General features: G+C 42.9%; 1 protein-coding gene across 1 annotated transcript in view; it reads right to left on the reverse strand.

The window, feature by feature from the left end:
* AQR (aquarius intron-binding spliceosomal factor) overlaps positions 1–24,131 on the reverse strand; it is a 213,882-nt gene that overhangs the window by 95,145 nt on the left and 94,606 nt on the right. The window contains exons 18-19 of the mRNA XM_082242923.1: positions 23,416–23,583; positions 22,526–22,695 (exon numbers count right to left, since the gene is read on the reverse strand). Of these exons, the coding sequence (XP_082099049.1) occupies positions 22,526–22,695; positions 23,416–23,583 (338 nt within the window). The remainder of the gene's footprint in view (positions 1–22,525; positions 22,696–23,415; positions 23,584–24,131) is intronic.

The following is a 24,131-nucleotide window of genomic DNA, read 5'->3' on the forward strand; positions in this document are numbered from 1 at the left end:
TTGCCAAAAAACAATCAACACCATTTAATTTTTCATTTCTGAAAGCCAGATGCACAAAATGCAGCACAGTAATCTTTTAGGCCCAAGCCACAGTCATGAGGTGCAGGCGGACTGGTATGGATGGCACAGATCTGATAATGCACAAATGCGGCACTTACTCTTGGAGAAAGAACAGTAATGGGTGCTCCTGCTTGCCGGAATAAAGCAGTTCAGGCAGTCATGAAGGTGCAGCTGGACACTGTGATATGGATGGCACAGTTAAATGCACAAAATGCGGCGCTTACTACTCTTAGGCCGAAGCTAACAGTCCCACAAAAAGGCAGAAAAGAGTTCACAGAAAGGCGACTCAGGATTGGATGCTTAATAATTTATTGACATTTATTTTTTTACATTCCCCGCATATGACTGGTACAGTAGGTGTCCTTCCGGGTCCGCGGTATGCCCGTGCGCTGTCACTGGCCAGCAGCAGCCAAGGAGATGATCGTGAACCAATCACTGGCAGCGGGGAGGGCCGGCCCGCCATCCAGTGTCGCTTCCGCTGCCTGTGATTGGTTTGCTGCTGCTGGCCAGTCACATCCAGGCAAACCGCGGCCGGCCCTCCCCGCTGCCAGTGATTAGTTCACGATCATTTCCTCGGCTGCTGCTGGCCAGTGACAGCGCACGGGCATACCACGGACCCGGAAGGCAAATAGTATGTGGCACTGGCAATTTATTAAACATTACTGAATAAAATAATAAATTATACTTTAAGCATCTGCTCCCCCCGCCGCTCCCCGCTCCTCCCCAGTATATATTTCCATGACTTTTCCAAAACCTTAGTGGAATCCTAAGTTTCCATGACCTTTCCAGGCCTGGAAAGTGTCATCTCCAAATTCCAAAACTTTTCCAGGTTTTCCAGGACCGTATGAACCCTGTTGTAGTAATACAGCCGGAGTCCGCAGACCCAGAAGAAGACGGTTGAAGATGGATGCGCCCGGCAGCAGGGACAACTTCGTTGCAGGTAAGTGTCACATAATGTGCTAGTATGCGGTGCATACTAGCACATTAAGCATTTACTTTGCAGGTTAAAAAAAAAAAAAAGAAAACAGGTTTGAAGAGTTTACTTTCTCTTTAATATAATTAGAAAAAGTGTAGCATTATCTTGCATGGAGATAAACAGACACAACAGTAAGGAAGCAAATGCAATCTATCTTTCTGATTGAAGGTTTATCCAAGTTGTATAGTAATCTGGGCAATAACAAATTGAACACAAATGGAATAGCGCACCAGATACTGCCTGGAAAATTTAATTACATATAAAGATTTGTTACACAAACCTTACCATTAGCTTTAGAAGTAAACACCAGTATCCCATTGAGGCCAAATAAAAGGGAGACAGAAGCATGGCACTGCTAAAAGCCTCATTGCTGTCAAATACGGTAATGGAATTGTTATATATATCTTTTATATGCTCAAATAAAAGTTTACAAACACTGTCTGCTGCGCTATGCCATTTGTTAAAGCAGAAATAAAAGTCAACAATGAAACTTGTCCTCATCTGAAAGCATGGTAGTCACATCCACCAAAATATTATTCTTCCCAATGATGTCACGAGCATATGCGTATTTTAGTACACATTCACAGCAACCTGAATGTGCCATGATGTGTAGAGTGCCTATGCTGGAAAGACGTTCTCATGGAATCCTGGTACAGGAGCCCACTCTCACAAGTTTGTCTGCTTCCTGAAACCCCATGGGATTACTAACTTAACAGGGGTTTGGAAATTCTGTGAAAGCGCCACCTCTTTTTCTTAGAAACTGAAGCATTTCTACTGTGGTGGAGGCACTGCATAAGTTGTATAGCAGCTCTAAATATATATAGGAAGAAATAGCAGCAACAATGGATGCTTTTGGTCAATGCATGTGTAGAATTTCCTGGTGACATCAGTGGAGGGAAAAATAAGAGACTGGAAACCGTGTTAAAACGCAAACAAGTTGGCACTGGCTTTCAGAACATCAGGGGTATAAAATGTAATAAAAAAACTATTTAAAAAAAAAAAATTGAAAAAAAAAAAAAAAAAAAAAAGATTTTTCAATGCTATCACCAGTCAGTGTCCATGATCACTGCCACACCAGTCATATGACGACGCTGTACTGCACTGGTGATGGTATGTAAAAAATAAAACAAAATGTGAAAAACAATTTTATGTTTCTTCATTTTCCAAAAAACTGTGACAAAAAAAGACAACTTCACAAAAAAGAGAAAAAAAAAAAATTGCCATACCTCTTACTAAATACCTTGGACCGTCTACTTTCCTAAAAAGCCATTCAAGTGGTCATTTGGCAATATTTGTACTGCTCTGGTCTCAAGAAATGGGATTGATTCATTTTTAGATTACAGTATGTACCATAGTTTGAGAACTCCAATTGTCCTACAGACTAAGTAAATATTATACACTGATTTGGGTTATTTTCAACAAAGAAATGTAGCAGTATACATTTTGCCCTAAATTTACGAAGAAAGAATATTTATTTGCAAAATGTTAAAAAGGAACAAAGAAAAAAAAAATCCTCCAAATATTTGGTTTATTTTCGTTTATTAAAGGAAAAAAAAAATAAACCCATTAAGGCCCCATTCACACTAGTGCGACTTGTCCCGCGATTTTGGACCGCAAAATCGCATGACAAGTCGTTTTCCATTATTTTCAATGAGCCCCATTCATATCAGTGCGTTTTGAAGTCGCACCGACTTCAAAGTAGTTCCTGCACTACTTTGCCACGATTTTAATGCATTTTGAGGCATATAGCCTTGCCCATGCTTTCAAAATCGCGGCAAAAATCGCGCCTCGAAATCGCGGCAAAATTGCGTTGCAATAGTGTGAAAGGGGCCTAAGTACCACCAAAAGAAAGCTCTATCTATCTGTGTCAAAACAAATGATAGAAATCTCATATGGGTACACTGTTGCATGACTGTGCAATTGTCATTCAAAATGTGACAATGCTGAAAGCTGAAAATTGGCCTAGGCAGAGAGGAGGTGAAAGTGCCCGGTATTGAAGTGGTTAAAACACAAGTTATGGCACTCAGTGAGAATAAATACTATTATTTTGACAGCTAAAAGTAAATTATTAAATGTTAAAATACAGATCTCTTTAGTTAACATGTTTATCTTTTTTCTATTTTTATCCCTTATATTTCTTTTGTAGGTATGACCCATTGTTGATTACATTCTTCTTAGTCTGCTTATGTTGCCTGGACCGAATTTATGCCTGACATACATCTTTCTAGTGTGTAAAGTAGAAAGGCACAATAGGTAGACAGCTTGTTCCCTTCATATAAATCTGACTAGTAAGTCCAAGAAAGAGTACACGTCCTTCAGAACATCATGACTGAAAGAACGAAAGATCCTATTCTCTGCCCATAGAAACTAATCAGTTCTCCTTTTAATTTGCAGAAAAAATGACAAAAAAAAATCTGTCTGGTTGCTATGAGCAAATCATGATTCAGGAATTTGTAGTATAAGGAATACATGATGTCAGGGGCTTAGTAACCTGTGGGAAGAACTGACGATGTCTGCCCCTTATATATTACAACATATCAGCTTCAACCAACTGTCATGTCAGATTTGCATCCAAGAATCAACATGTCTTACTGTTATCAAGCCCAGGAGGACACAAATTGTGAAAGAGAAGGAGCAGCTGTCTCCTCTCACATCACTCTTATTAAATTGATGACTGTCATTGGGAACGTTACCACTATAAAGCAAGTGTTACTTTGCCTGTGAATACAGGGCATATTAAGGCACGCTAGCCTCAAACAATTTTCATGGCCATACAGAATCCAGTAAATGGAAATGCACACACAGATGTATTTTTTTTTTAGAACCCAGGCCAGTGTTCTCCGTCCTCTCCGATGTAGTGCAGAGTAAAGATCCCTGAATCTCGTAAATGTTTTCCAAGTAATCAATTGTGTTTTTCAAGAAAGTTATTAAATAATTTTTAGATAGGATTTATTAATTGTGGAAGGAACCTTAACCCATCAGAATGACTTCTTGGGGCACACGTAACTAGTTGAAAATCGATGCCATACATGCTTAGGCTTCAGTGGCATTACATTCATTTTGAAAACTGTATAGCATTTCAGAAGCTCTCTATGGACCTTTGTTAGAGAAGGAGGGGGTGGGCCATTGTCGTGAGTTTCTGAAATGCATTGCAAGCTTAGACCTGAAGCTATTAGGCCTCGTTCACAGCATAGACACAGCCATTGCTTCCAAGGTGACATCTGTGCATGTGCATGTGCATGGCCCAGATCAAATGCAGGTAAACATGGCCCTCCACAGGCGTATAGTAGGGCTGCCACGACACGTCGACTACAAAAAATCGTAGACGTGCGGAAAATGCGTCGACGCGTCAACGCGTGACGTCACACGCCCCCGGGTGAAATTCCCCCGCCGGGCTCTGTCGGAGACGAGAGGTGAGTGCTGACCGTCTCCAGCACCCCTGTACTCCTTGTACTGCCACAGCTTCTGCCGCAACACACATTCGCCATCCTCCCCCGATCACCCAGCTACTTACACATGTCACATTTGCGGCGCTACACCGGCTTGTAATGGTCTGTACTAGGTGGAAGGGCTTACTGGGGGGTCTGCACTGGAAGGGGGGCTTACTAAGTGGTCTGTACAGTACAGACCACTTAGTAAGCCCCCCTCCCAGTACAGACCCCCCAGTAAGCCCTCCCACCTAGTACAGACCCCTTAGTAAGCCCCCCTTCCAGTGCAGACCCCTCAGTAAGCCCTCCCACCTAGTACAGTCTGTACTAGGTGGGAGGGCTTACTGAGGGGTCTGCACTGGGAGGGGGGCTTACTAAGGGGTCTGTACTAGGTTGGAGGGCTTACTGGGGGGTCTGTACTAGTGTACTGGGAGGGGGGCTTACTAAGAGGTCTGTACAGTACAGACCACTTAGTAAGCCCCCCTTCCAGTGCAGACCCCCCAGTAAGCCCTCCCACCTAGTACAGACCACTTAGTAAGCCCCCCTCCCAGTACAGACCACTTAGTAAGCCCCCCCCTCCCAGTGCAGACCCCTCAGTAAGCCCTTCCACCCAGTACAGACCCCTTAGTAAGCCCCCCTCCCAGTGCAGACCCCTCAGTAAGCCCTGTACTAGGTGGGAGGGCTTACTGAGGGGTCTGCACTGGGAGGGGGGCTTACTAAGGGGTCTGTACTGGGTGGGAGGGCTTACTGGGGTGTCTGTACTGGGAGGGGGGGCTTACTAAGGGGTCTGTACTGGGTGGGAGGGCTTACTGGGGTGTCTGTACTGGGAGGGGGGCTTACTAAGGGGTCTGTACTGGGTGGGAGGGCTTACTGGGGTGTCTGTACTGGGAGGGGGGGCTTACTAAGGGGTCTGTACTGGGAGGGGGGGCTTACTAAGGGGTCTGTACTAGATGGGAGGGCTTTCTGAGGGGTCTGTACTGGGAGGGGGGCTTACTAAGTGGTCTGTACTGGGTGGGAGGGCTTACTGTGGGGGGCTGTACGGGGAGGGGGGGGCTTACTAAGTGGTCTGTACTGGGAGGGGGGCTTACTAAGTGGTCTGTACTAGGTGGGAGGGCTTACTGGGGGGTCTGTATTAATTACAGGATTAATTAGCTAATCAAAAAGACACTAAATTAAGCAAAAAAACAAAAAATTTAAATAATCGTTAGATTAGTCGACTAATCGTAAAAATAATCGATAGATTAGTCGACAGACAAATTAATCGTTAGTTGCAGCCCTAGCGTATAGTTAGGTATACCCCGTATGAATGAGACATTACTCCCCTCAGTACAGGAGATTCAGAGCTTTGAATTGGGCCAGACATTGCAAGTAAAAAGATTTCTTCAGGAACCATCAGCAGGACATGGGACAAACTTCAGTATAGGTGGGTTATGTGACTGCAGCAATAGGTAAAAAGAGAAAAAAAACCCTCAAAAACTAAACTTAAAGCGATATTAAACCCTCAAAACAAAAATGTAATATACTGCAGTTTACTAGTCCTTAGATGTGATGGCTGCCCTAGTTGTCTTTTTTTAAGATTTTTTCCCTCGGTTTTCACCTGGTGATCTGGCCAGCAACCCCCCCCGTATTAGTGTGCATTCTGGTCGAAGTAGTAAAGCAGGCACCTCTGGACAGAAGCATTGTTAGTCTGGGGAGAGGGTAGAGTTAGACAAGATTAATAAAGCCCCGTACAAACGGGCCAAACATCAGATCACATGAGCTCAGCAGGGGACATAGGATTGTTAGCGAAGCTGCTGCTCCTCTCAAAGTTTTTGATGTACTTACAAAACACGGTGCAAAGACAATAAGCAACAGTAGAAAAATGGGATTTTTGTACATCGATGGACACAGTACTCCATAAATCATAACAGGAGTAGGACTAGGCAGAACAAAATCACACCTGGCTACACCCATGGGCTGTCCTCAGCTGGTATACAACCCCCCTCTCTGCTCCAGGTAATCAGTTTAGTAGCCAGCAGTATTAGAAGAATCACAAATCCATAGAGAGGTGGGTGCTCTGTCCGTCGATAAACTCACAGAATGGATTTTACGGTAAGTACAAAATCCCATTTTTTCTTTCGTTCATCGACGGACACAGTGCTCCACAAATCATAAGCAGTGGGACGTCCAAAAGCAGCGTGAAAAGGAAAATGAGGGGTGGGGAAAAAAACCCAAGGCTAAAAATAAGAGCCCTTAACCAGGACACAGGAGCCCAGTCTGAAAAATAAAAGTTAAAAGAAAAAACACCCTTCAAGGAGGGAACAGCCCCTCCTAAACAGCAGCATGCAAAACTTTGCAGCCAAAAGAAGCATCCACAGATGTCAAAGTATCTTCCTTATAGAATTTTGTGAAGGTATGCACGGACGACCAAGTGCCCTTCGTGCAAACTTGCGATATTGAAGCCTGATGACGGTAGGCCCAAGAAGCACTCAGCGCCCGAGTAGAATGTGCCGTGACAGGGAAAGGTGAAACCTGACCTTTAATGGAATAGGCCTGAGTTACCGCCTGTCTGCTCCATCTGGAGATGGTAGCTGAAGAAGAGGCCAGCCCTTTTCTTGGTCCATCCGTAACAAAAGAAAAAAAAAAACTAGTCTGACCTCAGAAAGGACTCAGTAGCTGCCAGATACACTAGAATCGCAGGAACCACATGCAAGGTATGCAAAGCAAATTCCTTGGGATGAGCCGGCTTGGGACACAAGGAAGGCAACACAATGTCCTCATTCAAATGGAAGTCAGACACAACTTTGGGCAGGAATGGTGGACAGGGACAAAGAACCACTTTATCCCTATGGACTACTAAATAGGGACTGCGACCGGATAATGCCGCCAATTGCAATACCCTGCGGGCCAAGGTAGTAGCCACCAAGAATGTCAACTTCTGGGATAATGTAGACAAGGGAATCTCCCGAATATTCTCAAAATGGAGGTTTCTGGAGAACCGAAAACACTAAATTTAAATCCCATGGCAGCAAAAGAAACCGTACAGGTGGAGCCACATGTCGAACCCGCTGAATGAAGGTACGGACTAAAGAGTTGCCTGGCTAGGGGTCGCTGAAAGAAGATTGCCAGGGCTGACACCTGGCCCTTGATTGTACTCGAGGCCAACTTCTGATCAACGCTCTGTTGAAAAAAGGTTAAAATACGAGCCACAGAAAAGGATCGAGGATGAGCGCCAATCGACTCACACCAAGAAATGTACGCTTTCCCCATACGATGGTGTATCTTGCTAAAAGACGAATTCCTCGCCTTCACCATAGTAGGGATCACTGATCCAGACAGACCTCTATTTCTCAGTACCTGGCTTTCAATAGCTAAGTCATTAAAACCAGCGACTGTAAAGCAGGATGGTAGATCCTCCTTTACCTCCATGGACCCCAAATCAGAAATTGATGCCGCTGTTGGTCCACAGCAATTTGTAGACAATATACTGCTCGTTTACCCATTCTGTTTGTGAGTATGTTTTCTCCACTTTGAGTTTATTAATAAATTGATTGAAACGTACTTCACTATATGCGGTCCTTTGTTTCTGATTTAGGGTCCATGGAGGTGACTCGGGCCATCCCTATCTAAGAAACACCTGGTACAACGTGGCATTCCATAGGAGAAGTCCTTGTGTATTATCCCAGTGATTACAGGCTGTTTCTATCTGCTGTTCTGGTGAGTGGGGAACCTGGAGGGGTCACCCTCACCTGGAGCACTTTATCTTCTGTTTTGCACTGGAGCACTTTGGATTTTATTGATCACTTAAAATGAAAGGACTTTTTTTCATTTAAATTTCCTTTTATGTATCTGTATGATTTGTTTCACATTATATGCTTCATTTTCAATATATAAATCTTGTTTTTATGCTAGCGCTGTTTTAATATTGATTTCACACCTTGGCATGATTGGTCTTCTCTGAGAGGAAGCCCCCAAGGGTCGTTTTGCAGCCACCGGGATGATTGGAAGATTCTCGCAGGAACTGATGGAGAAGCCTTAGCCGAGGAGGATACTGGCCTTACCGTGGCCTTTGGACGCCTGAGATGTCTGTCAGAGGACCCCATGACCTTGTCACGAACTTCAGTATCCTCCTGTGGCGTTGAGCCTGCTAAAGAAGCTGCATGCCGTGCAAACAGAATTGTCTTGAAGGTGGATACCACCAGACTCAGAACCTGTATGCAAAATCGGGAGAGAAAACTGTCTGTGTGACAGCAGCCAGTAAATCACGGCCTGTGGTCCCTAAAGTTTGTGCAGAGGAAGGACCACCCTGGTCAAAAAAAAAAAATCAGACCTAGGTAAATAAACTCCTTGGACAGGGATAGGGGGGACCTTAATTCAGACATCACCTGAACCTTTGCAGGAATTAAATCCACACAAGGAGACTCAGGACCTAAAAAATCTGAAAAGGATAAGCTTTGTCCCCCTTTCTGGGTACCCCCAAAATAAAACATTTTTTCGGATCTCCTTGACGCTTACCAAAGAAGTCCACGGGGCTGGAAACCAGTGAAGATGTCCCCCCACCCCAATAATGGTTGAGGGCAGACCTTCATGCTGAAGGAGTCTTGGCTGCTGGTCCGGGGAAGCTAGCTCTAGACTTACCAGACCAGTTGCTTGGAACCTCCTGGGGAAGATTTAAAAGATCTATTTCCCTTATTCTCCTTCCCAAAAGCACAAAATAATTTTCTATGGGTTGAGAAGAAGGGCCCCCCGTTTGCGGCGAGGCTTTTTCCCTTTCCTTGACTGTGGCAGGAAGGTACTCCCCCCCCCCCCCCCCCCCCACGATACCCTTAATGTTATCCAGGGTAGCCACAAACAAGCGGTCGCCTTGAAAGGGCAGATTAATGAGAGGCTTGGTCTGCAAACCAATTTTTAAACCAAAGCACACGACTAATAACCACCGCTAAAGCAAAGTTTGGACAGCACAGGAGCTGTATTCCAAAGCTGCATCACAAATAAACTACAGCCCATGGACCAACTAGTCCACTAAATGAACACAAGCAGTGGGGATCTGCTCACCCCCCAGGCCCTGGCACAAAAGCTTGGCCGATTCAGTTAGGGTCTGAGACACCAGGGATGAGGCAAAGACTGGCCGCGATGTCGAACCAGCCATAGTAAACATGCTGCGTGCCACAGCCTCTGCTTTCTTGTCAGCCGGGTCCTTAAAGGATGGGGATTCCTCTACTGGGATCATGGTTGCTTATTCAACCTGAAAACAGAAGGGTCCACCACTAATGGACTAGCCCACTTTTTTAAAAGTGACTCCTCAAAAGGGTAACGTACAGCAAAATGTTTGGGGACCACAAAGGCTAATTTTGGTTGTTCCCATTCCTTGCAGGAAAACCTGTCAAAGTAAGGCACATAAGGAAACACCTTTGGAGTACGATGCGACTTGTGCGTACCAAACGACACAGCCACGTCCATGGCTACATCAGTCACATCCGTCATTTTTAAAGTCTCACGCACCGCAGTGATAAGTGCATCTACCAGCACTTTTTCATTCGCTGCTGCGACCATGAAGGAATCATCCTCACTATTGGAAGGCGGGGGACGCTTCATCCTGGGCCTTTGCCCACACGCCACTTACCTGGGACCTGGGACACTAAGGACTGCAGGACCACTGTCAGTGCAACCATGGGAGGCTGGGGTTCCGAGGGACCTGCCACCTCCATGAGGGGTCAGTGGGGGAGATGTGGCCCTGAGGCTCCATAAAGGAAAAAAAGACCTTGCAGTACAAAAATGATCTTTTGGCACCACTAAAGGATCCCCTCAGGGCTCAGGGTACCTATCAGCAGAAAAAGGGATAACAGGGACCCCCAAAGACTACCAAACGGAGGAGCGTAGAGAATTCGAAACCCGCATAATCATGGACGCTATTCCTGTTTATATGTCCCGGGCACAGGAAGAGGAAACTAAGGAGGAAGAGGAGGAGCTTCGGCATCCCCACGAGGCCTCAGTTGTCTCCAGCATCTATCAGACTAAGGAAAATGGCCCCTGTAAGATCATCCAGCTACACAAACATGGCCGCCAACCGGAGACCAGCCAGACTAAGGGAAAATGGCCACCATCAGCTATAAACACTAAAGCATGCTGCCAGGATCTTTCCTGCACCCTCTGAAACAGGACCCCCCTCTGAAGGTAGGACACACGTTTAGGGGAGACTCTGCACCGGTCTCTGCACTGGGACCCCCCTGCACTATACCCACACTACAAACAGCAGGACATGCACCTAGGGGTCTCCTACACTGGGACCCCTTCAGACTACCAGGGCGGGGACACACTATCCCAGGACCCTTACAGAGTAGGTATAGCGGAGGGGGGGTCTCTGTTGCATTCCCTGCCCTAGGACCCCCACTAGACTCTAGGTCCAGAGGGGGGGGGGGGGGATGGGAGTGGGGGAAGCTCAGCTCAATGAGGGATTTAAGGATAGGAGGAGGGAACCTCTAGGCAGGTCCGACCGTCCCTGGAGGTTACCTGCTTCCACCCCAAAGAAAACCACCAAAAGGGGAGAGGGGGGACTGTACTTACCCTTCCATGTAACGCTCCAGACAGAACTAATCACCACCGAAGTAGGGGAGCTGTCGGCAAAGGGAACGCTGCGACTCAGACCGAAGCCCGGATGTATGTGACCCTGCCAGACGTTTAACACGCGGGCCAGCCTCTGTCCGTGAGGCTATGTCGTGACCGACCTAGCGCGTAGCTGCGGTCTGCACACGCTCGCTGGCTGGGGGGACCACTGGATCTAGATTATCCAGCCTGTCGCCCAGCCCAGCACTTGATTGTAGATCTCTCGAGAGAAAAAACAAAAAAGATGTAAGGAAGGAGAAAAAAATTGGTAGGACAAGAGATCCCAGCCAGGAGCCTAGGTCCTTACTCCTGACCAGACAGATTAAAACTGATTACCAAGAGGGGGGGGTATATATCAGCTGAGGACGGCCAATGGGCGTAGCCGGGTGTTTTTTTGTTCTGCTGAAACCTACTCCTGGAGGAGGCAATATAACCCACTGGCTATGATTTATGGAGCGTTGTGTTAGTCGATAAAGGAAAGAGATAACAGGACCCACAACCAAATATGTGTAACAGACCTCTAAGGCCTGCTGCTAGCCAGAGTCTGTTTGCCAATTGTGAGGGGTTAGCTCGGTAGCTGGAGAGGCTGACCCCTTGGGGGGGTTCGTTACACAGAGAGACAGCCGAGGAGTAGTTGAAAACAACAGTCTATGGTTTATTCTTGCAATTTTCTTCAAACAAGTGCAAGCATCAAAAACAGCATAATTCAAAAACAAACATAAAATAAACCCTGTCTACCTTCACACACAGGAACCTACCTAGGGAGTCTGTCCCAACCTACTGCTGGGCAGACAACCAAAAGTCCATTTGTTTTCTTTTCACACAGAAAAAGTCCATCACCTCACCTTCAGAAGTCTTTCCGCTGACTGCTCTCCTCAACTCACACAGCTTCAGGAGGCAGCAATCAGTAGTCATCCTCTGGCTAACTTATAGGAGGTCTTAATTGCCTCATCCTGAATAGATGAAGCCTTTTCAACGTCCTAACACCTTTCTGGCTACCTCTGCAGCCGACACCCTATAGTAATTGGTGAATTTTCTAAACAAGGTTGAAATGTATCTCCCGTCTGTGACAACAACCCACAGATTAACCTGACTTCCTGTCACACAATGTATTCCAGTTTTTCATATATATTAATTCAAAGGATGAGGGAGTAAAAAAAAAAAAGGGGGGGGGGGTGGAGTGGGAGAAGAGAGAAGGGCAAAAGAGGAGAGATGTGTCAAGGGGACAACGGACCAAGGCGTATGTTAGAGAATCAGTGATAGCACTCCAGTATCCAGCCAGTTACGCAGGGCCATGGGGTGAACCTGGGACTGCTCGGACCGGTCTCAGTCACACTTTTTAGGCAGTTAAAGCAACAGTTTTTTTTTCCTTTTAGGGATAAAGGTTTTGCATAAAGCCCTTCGAGCCTAAGCCTTTTTCTGGCATTTGTTGCTTACAAGTTAAAATCAGTATTTTTTGCTAGAAAATTACTTAAAACCCCCAAATATGATGATCTATTTTTTTAGCAGAGACCCTAGAGAATAAAATGGCAATTGTTGCAAAATTTTATGTCACACGGTATTTGCGCAGCGGTCTTTCAAATGCAATTTTTTGGGAAGAAATACACTTTCATGAATTAAAAAAAAAAAAACAGTAAAGTTAGCCCAATTTTTTACTATAATGTGAAAGAGGACGTTACACCGAGTAAATAGATACCCAACATGTCATGCGACAAACTTTGCTGCTTATAAATCTCCGTAGACGACGCTTTAAAAAATTTAAACGGTTACTAGTTTAGAGTTAGAGGTCTTGTGCTAGAATTATTGGTCTTGCTCTGATGATCGTGGCGATACCTCCAATGTGTGGTTTGAACACCGTTTTCATACGCAGGTGCGACTTGCGTATGTGTTCATTTCACTTCTGCGCACGAGCATGGAGAGATGGGGCGCTTAAACTTTTTTTTTTTTTTTACACTATTCTTTTTAAAAAAAAAAAAAAAAAAAAAAGAAAATCTTTTTCACTTTTATTGCTCTCACAAGGAATGTAAACATCCCTTGTGACAGTAATTGGCAGTGACAGGTGCTCTCCAGACCCCTTCTCTGCAACTAAAAGCATTCAAAACACCAAGTTTGTTTTGAATGCTTTCATTTTTTTTTTTCAAATCTGGCGCCTGAAAGGGATGTCATTCCATCGCTTCCGGGTTTTTACATCGGAGACCCGATCAAAGCTGAATTCGGTTTTGTTCGGGGCTCCAACCAGCTGGTGGGCGGGTCGGCTGGTGGCTTGGGTCTCCCGGTGGGACGGGAGCCCCGGGCAGGCTGCAGAAGACCACGGGAGGGGGCGTCCCCTCCTTATAATTACAGCCGAGCAGCTGCTCAGCCTCATCGGTTGTCATTATAAGAAAGCTGACCATCGGCTCTAAACAACGGGGTATCGGGATGAGGCCTCTAGCCGATATCCTTATTAAAGCCGAGGCCGCATATTTGCGTTCCGTCGGCGCTAAGGGGTTAAAGCTGACCATTGTAAGCACACCTGTTTGTGTTAAATAGTTTGTCTCAACTCTCTAACTGCTTATTTTGCTTCATAGCAGTCTGTTAAAGAAGTTGAAAAATAACAGATTTACTGGTCAGATCACCAGGTGAAAAAGAAAAAAAGTCTAAAAAAACTGAATGCAGCCACCATATTCAAGGATTGGTAAGCTGCAACTTAATATATTTTTGTTTTTGAGTTTAATGTCACTTTAGGATTCAAAATTCCACCAAAAATAAATTTTTTCTATGTGAAAGGAGGTTTATCAGCAAAAAAACAGCCATGTCCACCGTTTAATTAAATGCAATTTATTGCAACCAACTTCACTCCTGATGTACAACGACCGTAAAGATTTAAGATCAGAATTATACAAGAATGTCAATTTTACTGTGTCAGGCGGTATAGAATGTCATCCTGTGATAGCTACTGTACAATGTAGGTTTAAACATTTCCTAGTGGTTTGTAGACCATATTTTACAATAGGCAGCAGAAATTAAAGACCACGTTCTGTGGTTTGTGCAGATGGCACAGTCAACAAAATAATGCTGTTTAGCCCAGGGAAACTGCATGAACAGCAAAAGTGTGTATTTACTTCTATTGATTCCTGTTCAATACAGACATCCCATGTGTATTTTTTATGTGCTTTTCATGCGTAAAAAGACACCAGTCACTAAACCCCTTCTCATCCATGAAGCACCTACATGTCACTATAGAACTGCTAGAAAAAAATAAAAATAAACACTTCGAAAACATTAATCTCACACAACGTATTGTATACAAAAGTATGGAAATCATTTTGGGAGATATTAGCACACAATCAACATAACAGGGATCTCATAATTTTTTCTGTTATTTTTTTTTATTATTTTTTTGGTTGAACTAGTTTGACTTGTGTCTTTTTTTAAGTTGACTATGTAACTACATAAAATAAAAAATTAGATATTCATATACACAGTCTAAAACAGTACTTATTGACAGGTGGCTAAAGAAATGGATGATTTCAAGTTGAATGTGTGCCCAAGAAAGCATGTTTGTACATACTGTAAATCTTTGTGACCAAAACGAAAATAAAAACAAAAGCGTGAAAATTCATTCTTTACTCCTGAAATGGTATTGACATTTTCCCCAATTAATGAGCAATCTCATTGTATGTCTAGTTTTCATTTTTGAGATAATCAAACAATCTTTTTTACAACATGCACACACATTCCTTGTATCTAGAAGCTATATACATTATATATATATATATATATATAATTTTTTTTTTTTTTTTTTTTTTACACACTTCGGTTTGTTTACATCTTCCTCTCCTGCAAGAAACACGCTCCACCCTCCAGCTATAGCAGCTGTGTGTATAAAATCCCTGCCTGTCTACCAGCTGAGGATATAAACAGTGCCAGTAGACAAGTGGTTTTGCACACTTTGATATGATGTATAATTTAGGCCTCATGCACACACTGGATGTTTTAACCACTTTACCGCTGCTCACGTTGATACTACTGCGGCAAAGTGGCTCTTGTAGATCTGACGACGTAGATCTACCTACGTCGGCAGACCCTCCCTCTTGTAGGCGGCGCACGCGCGCCGCCGGAGGCTCGCTCCCGCTGTATTCAGTCACAGGGCCAGGGGAGGAGAGGTGGCGATCGCCGCTGCTCTTCCCCGATCGTCGGGGAATCGAGTGTGGAGATCCGCCCGCTTGTGTAAACACAAGCGGGCGGATCTCCGAAGTGACAGGCAGGGTCAGATTGCAGGGTTCAGCATAGCTGAAACCTCGATCTGTCCTTGTGTCACTCAGTCACCTACCCCCACACACGTCAGTAAACACCAGGCATACATTAACCCCTCCCTCTCCAATAAAATGAACCCCTTCACTGCCAGTGTCATTTTTACAGTAACAGTGCATATTTATAGCACTGATTACTGCAGTAATGTCACTGGTACCCCCAAAAGTGTCAAAAATGTCAGTCAGGGGTCCGATCTGTCCGCCGCTATGTCGCAGTCCCGCAAAAAAAAAAAAAAAAATATGCAGATCGCCACCATTACTCGTTAAAAAAAAAAAAAAACACCAAAAATGACAGAAATCTTTCCCTTAGTTATTAAACGCAATAACTTTTGCGCAAACCAATCAAAATACGCTTATTGCGATTTTTTTTTACCAAACATAGGTAGCAGAAAACAAATTGGCCAAAAATTTTAAAAAATTTTGATCTTTACATTTTTTTGGGGGGGAATTTCATATAAAAAAATGTGAAAAATATTATTTTTTCAAAATGTATGCTCTTTTTTTGTTTATAGCGCAAAAAGTGGAAATCGCACAGATGATCAAATACCGCCAAAAGAAAGCTCAGTTTGTGGGAAAAAAAGGACGTCAATTTCATTTGGGTACGGCATCGCACGACCGCGCAATTGTCAGTTAAATTTGCACAGCGCCGAATCGCAATAAGTGGCCCAGACGTAAGACAGCAAAATCCTCCGGTGGTAAAGTGGTTAAAAACGTCCGTAGTGCTGCCACATTAAAAACAAGAGTTTTGCCGCAGTTTGCAGCTTTTTTTTGCGTTTTGCCGCGTTAACAGTTTTTTTTAGCAAGAAAACACCTTTCTGCTATTTTTAACTCCCACTTTCCGACAATGCATCTATAAATAGGCATGTAGTTGTTTGGTCGCCATTTTCAGAGCAGAAAGAGCTCTGTGTTGATCAGGAGCTAGCTTTCTTTTTGTTGCTGCGTCCATTATTACAATGAGGCAGCAAAGAGCATTGGGAATTGTTCCTGTTTTCACACAGCACAGGTCAGACAATGAAAGCCACGTGTTTACAGATGGTTGTGGGACGATGATGGCCACTTATGACTGACGGTCTGCACTGACAGCTTCCTGATAGGATAGCTCAGGTGGGTTCGGACTAGCATCTGAACCAGTCTGAGCTCATCCCTGTCCACAACAATCTTTCGGAGGACCCTAGATAGCGCTATATTTCTTGGCCTGATTAGACACATGTCAATAGCAAAGAGAACACCATACCCTAGATATCTGAGGGTTAAGTAAAACAGGTTCCACCTGCATACTCCAAATAGGTTCTAATCAATGGCCTCTAGCAAGCAATAGTTATTTAACAATGGAAAGTCTTTGATTCTCATGAGCCAGTAGTTGCTTTTACAAAGTTGTATTTTATGTGCACAACAATGGCCTTTTCTGCTCTTCTGCACAGACATCCCAGACCATTACAACTATCACCCGCCAGAAGCTGGCTGCATTTTAAGGTGCTCTTAAGCTTGCATCAATTTATAAATTGACCTTTACGTACAAAAAATGGCAAAAAAATGTTGGTTTAATATGTATGCGGGGGAAATCAACAGCCCTGTGCAATACACCCTTTCTTGAATATTAAAATTTAGAAGGTAACACATTGTAATGACAATATCGCATACCTATGCTTTAGTGAATTGACCCCTTAGATATGTCTGCCTCTGCAATATAAAACAGACAGGAGGTTCAAAGGGCACTTCCTGTGCTTTACAACAGTGGTGTCCATGTGAAAGGAACGTCTGCTGTGAATCTGGGGCTAGCATGGTGATATCCTTATTTTTATGAATGCCATCTGCCAACATACAAGTTTGGACTGGTGCTGCAAGTTGGGCAGTTTCCCAATGATGATTTATCTAGAGATGTAATCTCCTTCCAGCTGCACTTTCTGGCAGGTTTAATTGGATGTAAAATTAACTGGCACATACTTTGGAGCAGCTATCGAGTATACCGGAGAACATTATAAGGATAAACATGAAAATTTGCCAATAAAACAAATGATACGTAATAGGTGAAAATATGTTCTAGTTGATGGATCAATTTTAGATTTTTAACACTACGCAGTTAAGTTGATTGTACAGTAATTTTTACAGTCATTTTTGGAAGAATATGTTTTTTTCCATAAAAATAAATATTTAAATATTTAGTTCGGACCAATTTATTGTATTATTTTGACATAAAAATATACTATTCTGAATGCATGTTGGGAATAGAGTATTAGGCTGCAAAATGTCTGTTCCAGAATACATTTATACATGTAAAAAAATACATAATTTTTTTGCTAGAAAATTACTCTTAGAACCCCCAAACATTATATATTTTCTGAAAGCAAAGTCCCTGGAGAGTAAAATGGTGGGTTTTATAATTTTTTTTGTCACACGATATTTGCGCACATAGCGCAAATGCAAATTTACACTAATGAATTTTAGTGCACACAAACACAATGTATTACCCAAATTGGTAAAATGTAAGATGATGTTAGGCAGAGTAAACAAATACCCAACAAGTCACGCTTTAAAATTGGACAGACCCGTGGAATGGCAGCAAACTACAGTACAAAAATGATCCTTAGGCCAAGATGGCATTAGTACAACGGATAAACTCACCCATTTTAAAATGTATTCACCAACTACATTACACCCCTGTTAAAACAAGCCGATGGGGTTTATGGAGCAAGCCTGCTAATTTATTACATATGTTTTGGTCTTGCTCTCATCTAGCCACCTTTTTGGAACAAAGTCTCTAACCTGTTGGAGTCTAATTTCAACCTACAAGAAGTGGGTCTCCTAGGTTTTCAATAACTTTGCCCAACATACCATCAATCGTACCATGTTTCATCTAATACTTTTCTATGAAAAAAAGGGAATCCTGCTCTAATGAAAAAACCCTACGCCACTTACCGTACAATATGTCTGTCACTTGATAAATCAAGTGTTACTACTGTACAAAATTATATATGCTGGTCATGCCTGTCCAAAAAAGTTCACCAAATTCTTGTTTTCTCTTCTGGTTGGCAGCTAATGCCCATGGTTACTGGTACTTCTACCATGTATCTTATATGCATTCATAAATATTGGTAGCATGCAATTTTTTAAACACTTGTCTTCTATATTGGGCTCTGTGTAGTAGACCCTTAATGCCATCAAATCTTTTATGTCCTTGATTGCTTCTGTTTTGTACCATTATTCCCGGAAAACAACACCTAAAAATGTATCCATAGGCAACACTTTAAAAGTCATCACAGATTACCAGTTAGTTAAACAGGAGGTCTGATGCAAGAATTATTGTTGTTGTGTGGTGCGATCTCCATTTACATATGCGTGCAGGGCCTATTTGTGTGTTGGCATTTGTGCCTAAGCATGAGGAACTTTAATTTTGTTTTTTTTTTACACTGTTTTGAAAGGTTTTATTTTGATTTAACTTTATCACTATCACAAGGGATTAACATCCTCTCTTGAGACAGCATGGACTTTGACAGGTCCTCTTTATACAGAGATTTATGTATTAGATGCCAGATCTGTTCTCTGCCCCCCAAAGCAGCCAACAAAACCGAGATTAGTTTGATTGGCTGCTCTACAAGCCAGAAAGGTCACATAAACCAACAAACCGATACCGGAAGTGACAAAATCCTTGTCGCTTCCAGCTCCTGAAGTCACAAAGAAGAGAAAGAAACTAAGTGCCTCCCACTCTTCACAGTGCATCTAATGTGGCAGATGGGACCTCGTGAGACAGGAGAGCCTGGGAAAGGTAGCAACGACGCCTTTCCGCCACCTGTAAAAGTGATCAGGTGGCTGTAGAGCTGCTTGGATCTCTTTTACCAGAAAGCGCATCGCCTGCTCTAAAGAACGATACCATGTATTTATAAGTATGGCGGACAGGAAGAGGTTAAAAAAAAAATTACAGGACAATTGTGGGGCGCTCTCTCTAGCCTCCACTTCTACACAGAGACACCAGGAATTTTGTTGTCAGCTGTCACCATATATATCCACAACTTGGAGGGAACCACTGCACCACTGTCAATCAGCTCAGCGGGACCGATACACATATGATAAAAGAGGCACTTCACATACTGTAAAACCACCCATAAAAAGAAATGTATTAGGTCTAAGCACTTACAAACGTCCAGAAGAAACACAGCATATCACATGACAAAGCAACATAGAAATCCAGCATCAAAGATGGCTGACGTTCCTTAGCTTGTATCCGTGTTTGCCACAAATTACATCATCAGGGGCCCCAGTGAATGCTGGAGAGAGCGCCCTTTCCCTGGAGTAATTTCACTATGCACATGTGACTACTCTTATATGGAGGGTCGCATTATTTGGTAAGCTTTGTGTGATCAATAGAACCCCAGAGACTTTACAAGTGTTTGACGGTGACGACCTGAGGAGCTCATCCTATTTTCTCATCACGGCTTGTGGGACTCTTTTTATTCTGTCCTAGTGTATTTTCTGCTGTATATGCCTCTATATGAATTGCTAGATTTAAGCAATTTGTTGATTTATGTTTTTGTATATTACCACAATATCACAGTTTATGTAAAGCATTTTGATTACACATATTGCTGGTAACAATAGACAGTGGGGGAAAGGCCTATGGCCACACCACCCTGAATGTGCCCAATTTTGTCTGATCTTGGAAGCTAAGCAGGGCTTGGCCAGGTTAGTACTTGGATGGGAGACATTGGGGGTAAGATTTTGATGATTTGTAGAATTATTTTTTACTACTATTTATTTTTTATCGTTTTACTTTTTTGTTTGTGAGCGCTACACTTGTTATATGCCTGTATCTGTTGTGCCAAGTATCTAGGCATAGTGTCAGCAGCTAAGATATGCATGGATTTACCATTCAGAGTGCCGATATTTCACTTCTGAGTTTATTCAATAACTTAAGCTGACGTATAAACAAATGCCATATTCACACTATATGGGCCTCATCGCCCTATGTATATAGGGGGCCTATAACACAAGCACCAAAAACATAAGATAGTGAACAGGACCTTAACTGCCTAAAGGCCCTTTGCACATGGGGGAGACTAGTTGCACAGTGGCCATCCTGGCATTTTAGAGACACTGGTGCAGTGTCCAGCCCTGGTTCTTCGTTTCAGACACTTAAGTTCAGCCCCACTCAGCCATAGACTTTGTCAAGCTACAGACAACGAGGCTAGATGCTGCACCTGTGTTTCCAAATTGCACTGAAACGCCGGGATGCACACTGTGCAGCTAGATGTCCCCATGTGTGCAATGGGCCTATAAATATACCTCAATCAATATGATCTATTCTTAAAAAATAATTACTTTTTTGTTCTTCAGTATTCACTAGTGATTCGTGTTTTGGTATACTTGGCGACCACCTAACTGGGAAAATATGCCATTACTTTGGACGCTGGATTCGCTGCTGAAACACTTTTAGAAGTGTCAGGAGGAGTCCCCCCCAGCTCACGCCACTTTCCAGGAGTTTTCGGCCATGCCTGGTGGATCTGGAAGCCTGAAAAACGATCCGGCGGCTAGGCACAGAGCTGAACGAAGGAAAGATGGCCTCCGCTCATCTCTATGCCTAGGAGGACCAGATCAATGTCCTGATGTCACTCCTAGTTCTGGTCCCATGTACACAAAGCCAAAGGCCTTTTTTCTTTTTAAAAGCAAAAGATTAATTTTTTTTTTCGTTGGTTGGTCTTTTGCTTTTTAGAGTAGAGGAGAGATTTGGAGTCTTTTAGAGTTCCGGTCATGCTGTATTGTTATTGCAAGGGATGTTTACATTCCTTGCGATAAAAATAAAAATGATCAAAAACATTTTTTTTTAAAAGGGACAGTGTAAAAATTAAAAACATTTAATAAAATTTTTAAAAAATCACTTAAAGCGCAGCCTTCCTTGCGCGCAGTGGTTAACGCATAAGTAGGTCATGTCCACATATGTAAACAGTGTTCACACCACACATGGGTGGTACAGATCTCTTTTGGAACTCTAAACTAAAAAATTGTAAACTTTCTCCCATTCCACTTACATTATCAACATAAAAACAACATAAACACAACACATTGGTGTGAACTAAGGAGGATGTGGATCCACCCATGACGAAGTCGGAGGTAACGAAACGCGTCGGGCGTGGCTATATGGCAAACCGGATTGTACATTGAAAGGAGTGGAGGACGACGTCCGAGGTCTGAGAACCAGCGTGGAGGTGGTAAGGACCATTGGAGCACTCCACATCCTCCTTATTTCACACCAATGTGTTGTTTTTAAGTTGATAATGTAAGTGCAATGGGAGAAGGTTTGCAATTTTAATAAAAGTTTTTAGTTAAACGGTATCACACGAGTGGAGGTTTCTCTCTATTTAATATGATCACTTGGGAATTGTGTGCAAGAGGACATTCTGAGAGTACCTATCTAACCCTGAGGGGATTGTGGATATGGTTATCCCAAAAACGCATATGCCCACACCATGGGAATGGGGGGGCTACTATTTCTGGTAAGAGACCAACCGATGAGAGGGGTTTTGCACGTTGGTGGTGGACTTTTTAAGGTGATCTAAGTTATATTCACGGGAGCCACTCCTGGAGAGTTTATATGAGACTTTGAGCATTGAGAGGATCTCATCCAGGAATTTTTTGCTGTCAGCAAGATTGCTTTAGGAACATTGTGGGACTTTATGTTTATATATTTTTTCACCTTTTTTCTCACTTTACTTATACGTATGTATGAGTTTTATGACCTATAATCTTTTTTTATAATTTTTTGATCATACACAATATATTTATTTGAGTCACTTCATGCGCAACTTGGAGTAGGAATTTGACTTATATATACACTAAACTGTTGGTTTTATTTGAATTTAAGTTGCAGCAGGATTAGACTAACTGGCACAATATTTTAAAGAGTTTTGATTTTTAATGAATATCATTGTTATTATATTAGCGCGAGGGATTAGCACTATTTTAAAGCCAAAGAATCTCTTGATGGTTGATAAATGCCACTGTGATGTAATTGTTTGACTCCACACAAAATAGGTGTCCTTTTAGAAAGTGGTGTATCCCACTCTCATTCTGGACAAGGTAGCAAATGTCAGACAAAAGTGAGAGCAAATATACGCAAACATATTGTAAACTGACAGAGGATATAACCCTATATCACTTGGACATAATTATCTACATGAGAATGGTTCAATACTGACCTTGAAGTTATTCTCTTTAGGTTTCCTCCTCATGATCAGGTTGAAGGTTTCATACACATCTTCAGCTCCATTCTGAATAGTGTTTGTCATGTCTTGCTGATACTGATTGGGATCTAGAAACACTCGGTAGGTTCTTGCATCTCCTTTAAGTTTGGGCTTAGGTTCAGGCCCTACATAAACAGAAATGGTCAAATTAGTTTAAGACCCCGTTCACACAGGAGCGACACTACTTGCTGGGGCGACCTGTGAAGTCGCGGTGCACGCTGTGCACCGCGACCTCGGCACGACATGCACGGACTTCATATCATTTAAGTCAATGCAGGTCGCCTCCAGGTCGCCCCAAAGTAGTACAGGACCCTTTTTCTAAGTCGGAGCGACTTGTGTCGCTCCTATTAGAACGGGTCCTGTGCTAATCTATGGCAGGCGACCCACCGTGACTTGTGAGGCGACCAAGTTGCCTGACAAGTCGCGCTAGTGTTAACCCGGGTCTTAGTCTAAAGTCTTACACAAACAAACAAAGCCTAGTATAGGTACCTGGCCACTTCTCTAGGGTTCACTTTGTGTGCAGTTTCAGCCACTAAAGCTGAAGGACAGAACTCACACAGCAAAAAAATAAGAGTTGCGGTAAGTACCTGATTTTTAAAAGTAGACAGCTTTTGCACCCTTTAATTCTGTAGCCACCCAGTCATATTATTTTGTAATAAATTCCAAGGATCTAGTAATTATACAGCTTTCACATGTGTTACAAACTTTCAGAGCATCAAATACTGTAAACAGCTATGTTTACAGTACGTGATGAATTTTCCTGACCACCCCTACTCCGCTGGTTTCTTTTAAAACATTCTCCTTCTATAACCAGTTCTACAATGCAGTTATTATTAATATCTTACCTTCTTCAATCACTCGCCCTTTCTCATCCAGCATGCCTTGAATCTCACATCCTCGTACATACATGAGCCCAGTCTGTTCCACAATAGACTGTCTCCGATCAATCTTTGTTCCATATAGTAACATGGGCCGCAGGGTGACCAAGAAGCACACATCATGTTTGCGGAGACCTGGTTAAAGTGACAAGACACAGATTAAATACTGTCATTCACTGCATTTAGCCTAACAATAGATAGAAAAACAGAGGGGGAACAATGCGCTACAGTGGATCAATAATGAAAAAGCAACTAACACTACAGATGACAATCTGTATCTAGAATAAAAATGTATAAAGTGCAGTGCTGACAGTGTAAAACCATACAAAATATCTAATTTATTTAAAAATCCAGAACACTTACAATGTAGATGAGTAAAAAGCAAGAAGAACATCCTAGGATCAGATATGACGCAGGGGCAACATAGCAGCAGACCCGGCTTGTTTCGTCTGAATAGACATCATCTGGGATGATGTCTAAATAAATGAGATATTTTGAATGGTTTTACACTATGTGGGGCTCTCTCTTTTACTGAGTACATGTGGAGAAGAACTTGTGGCCCTAATTTTAATGGGATGGTCCATTATTGGAAATTAATCTGTATCAAAGTGGAATAATCAGTTGATGCTGTTGGAATGGCGGAAGTTTATCCCGATGTCCGTTGGCTTATCATCCATCTTAAT

The sequence above is a fragment of the Pelophylax lessonae genome, assembly GCF_965119305.1.
Source record: "Pelophylax lessonae genome assembly, chromosome: 13".
NCBI lineage: Eukaryota > Metazoa > Chordata > Amphibia > Anura > Ranidae > Pelophylax > Pelophylax lessonae.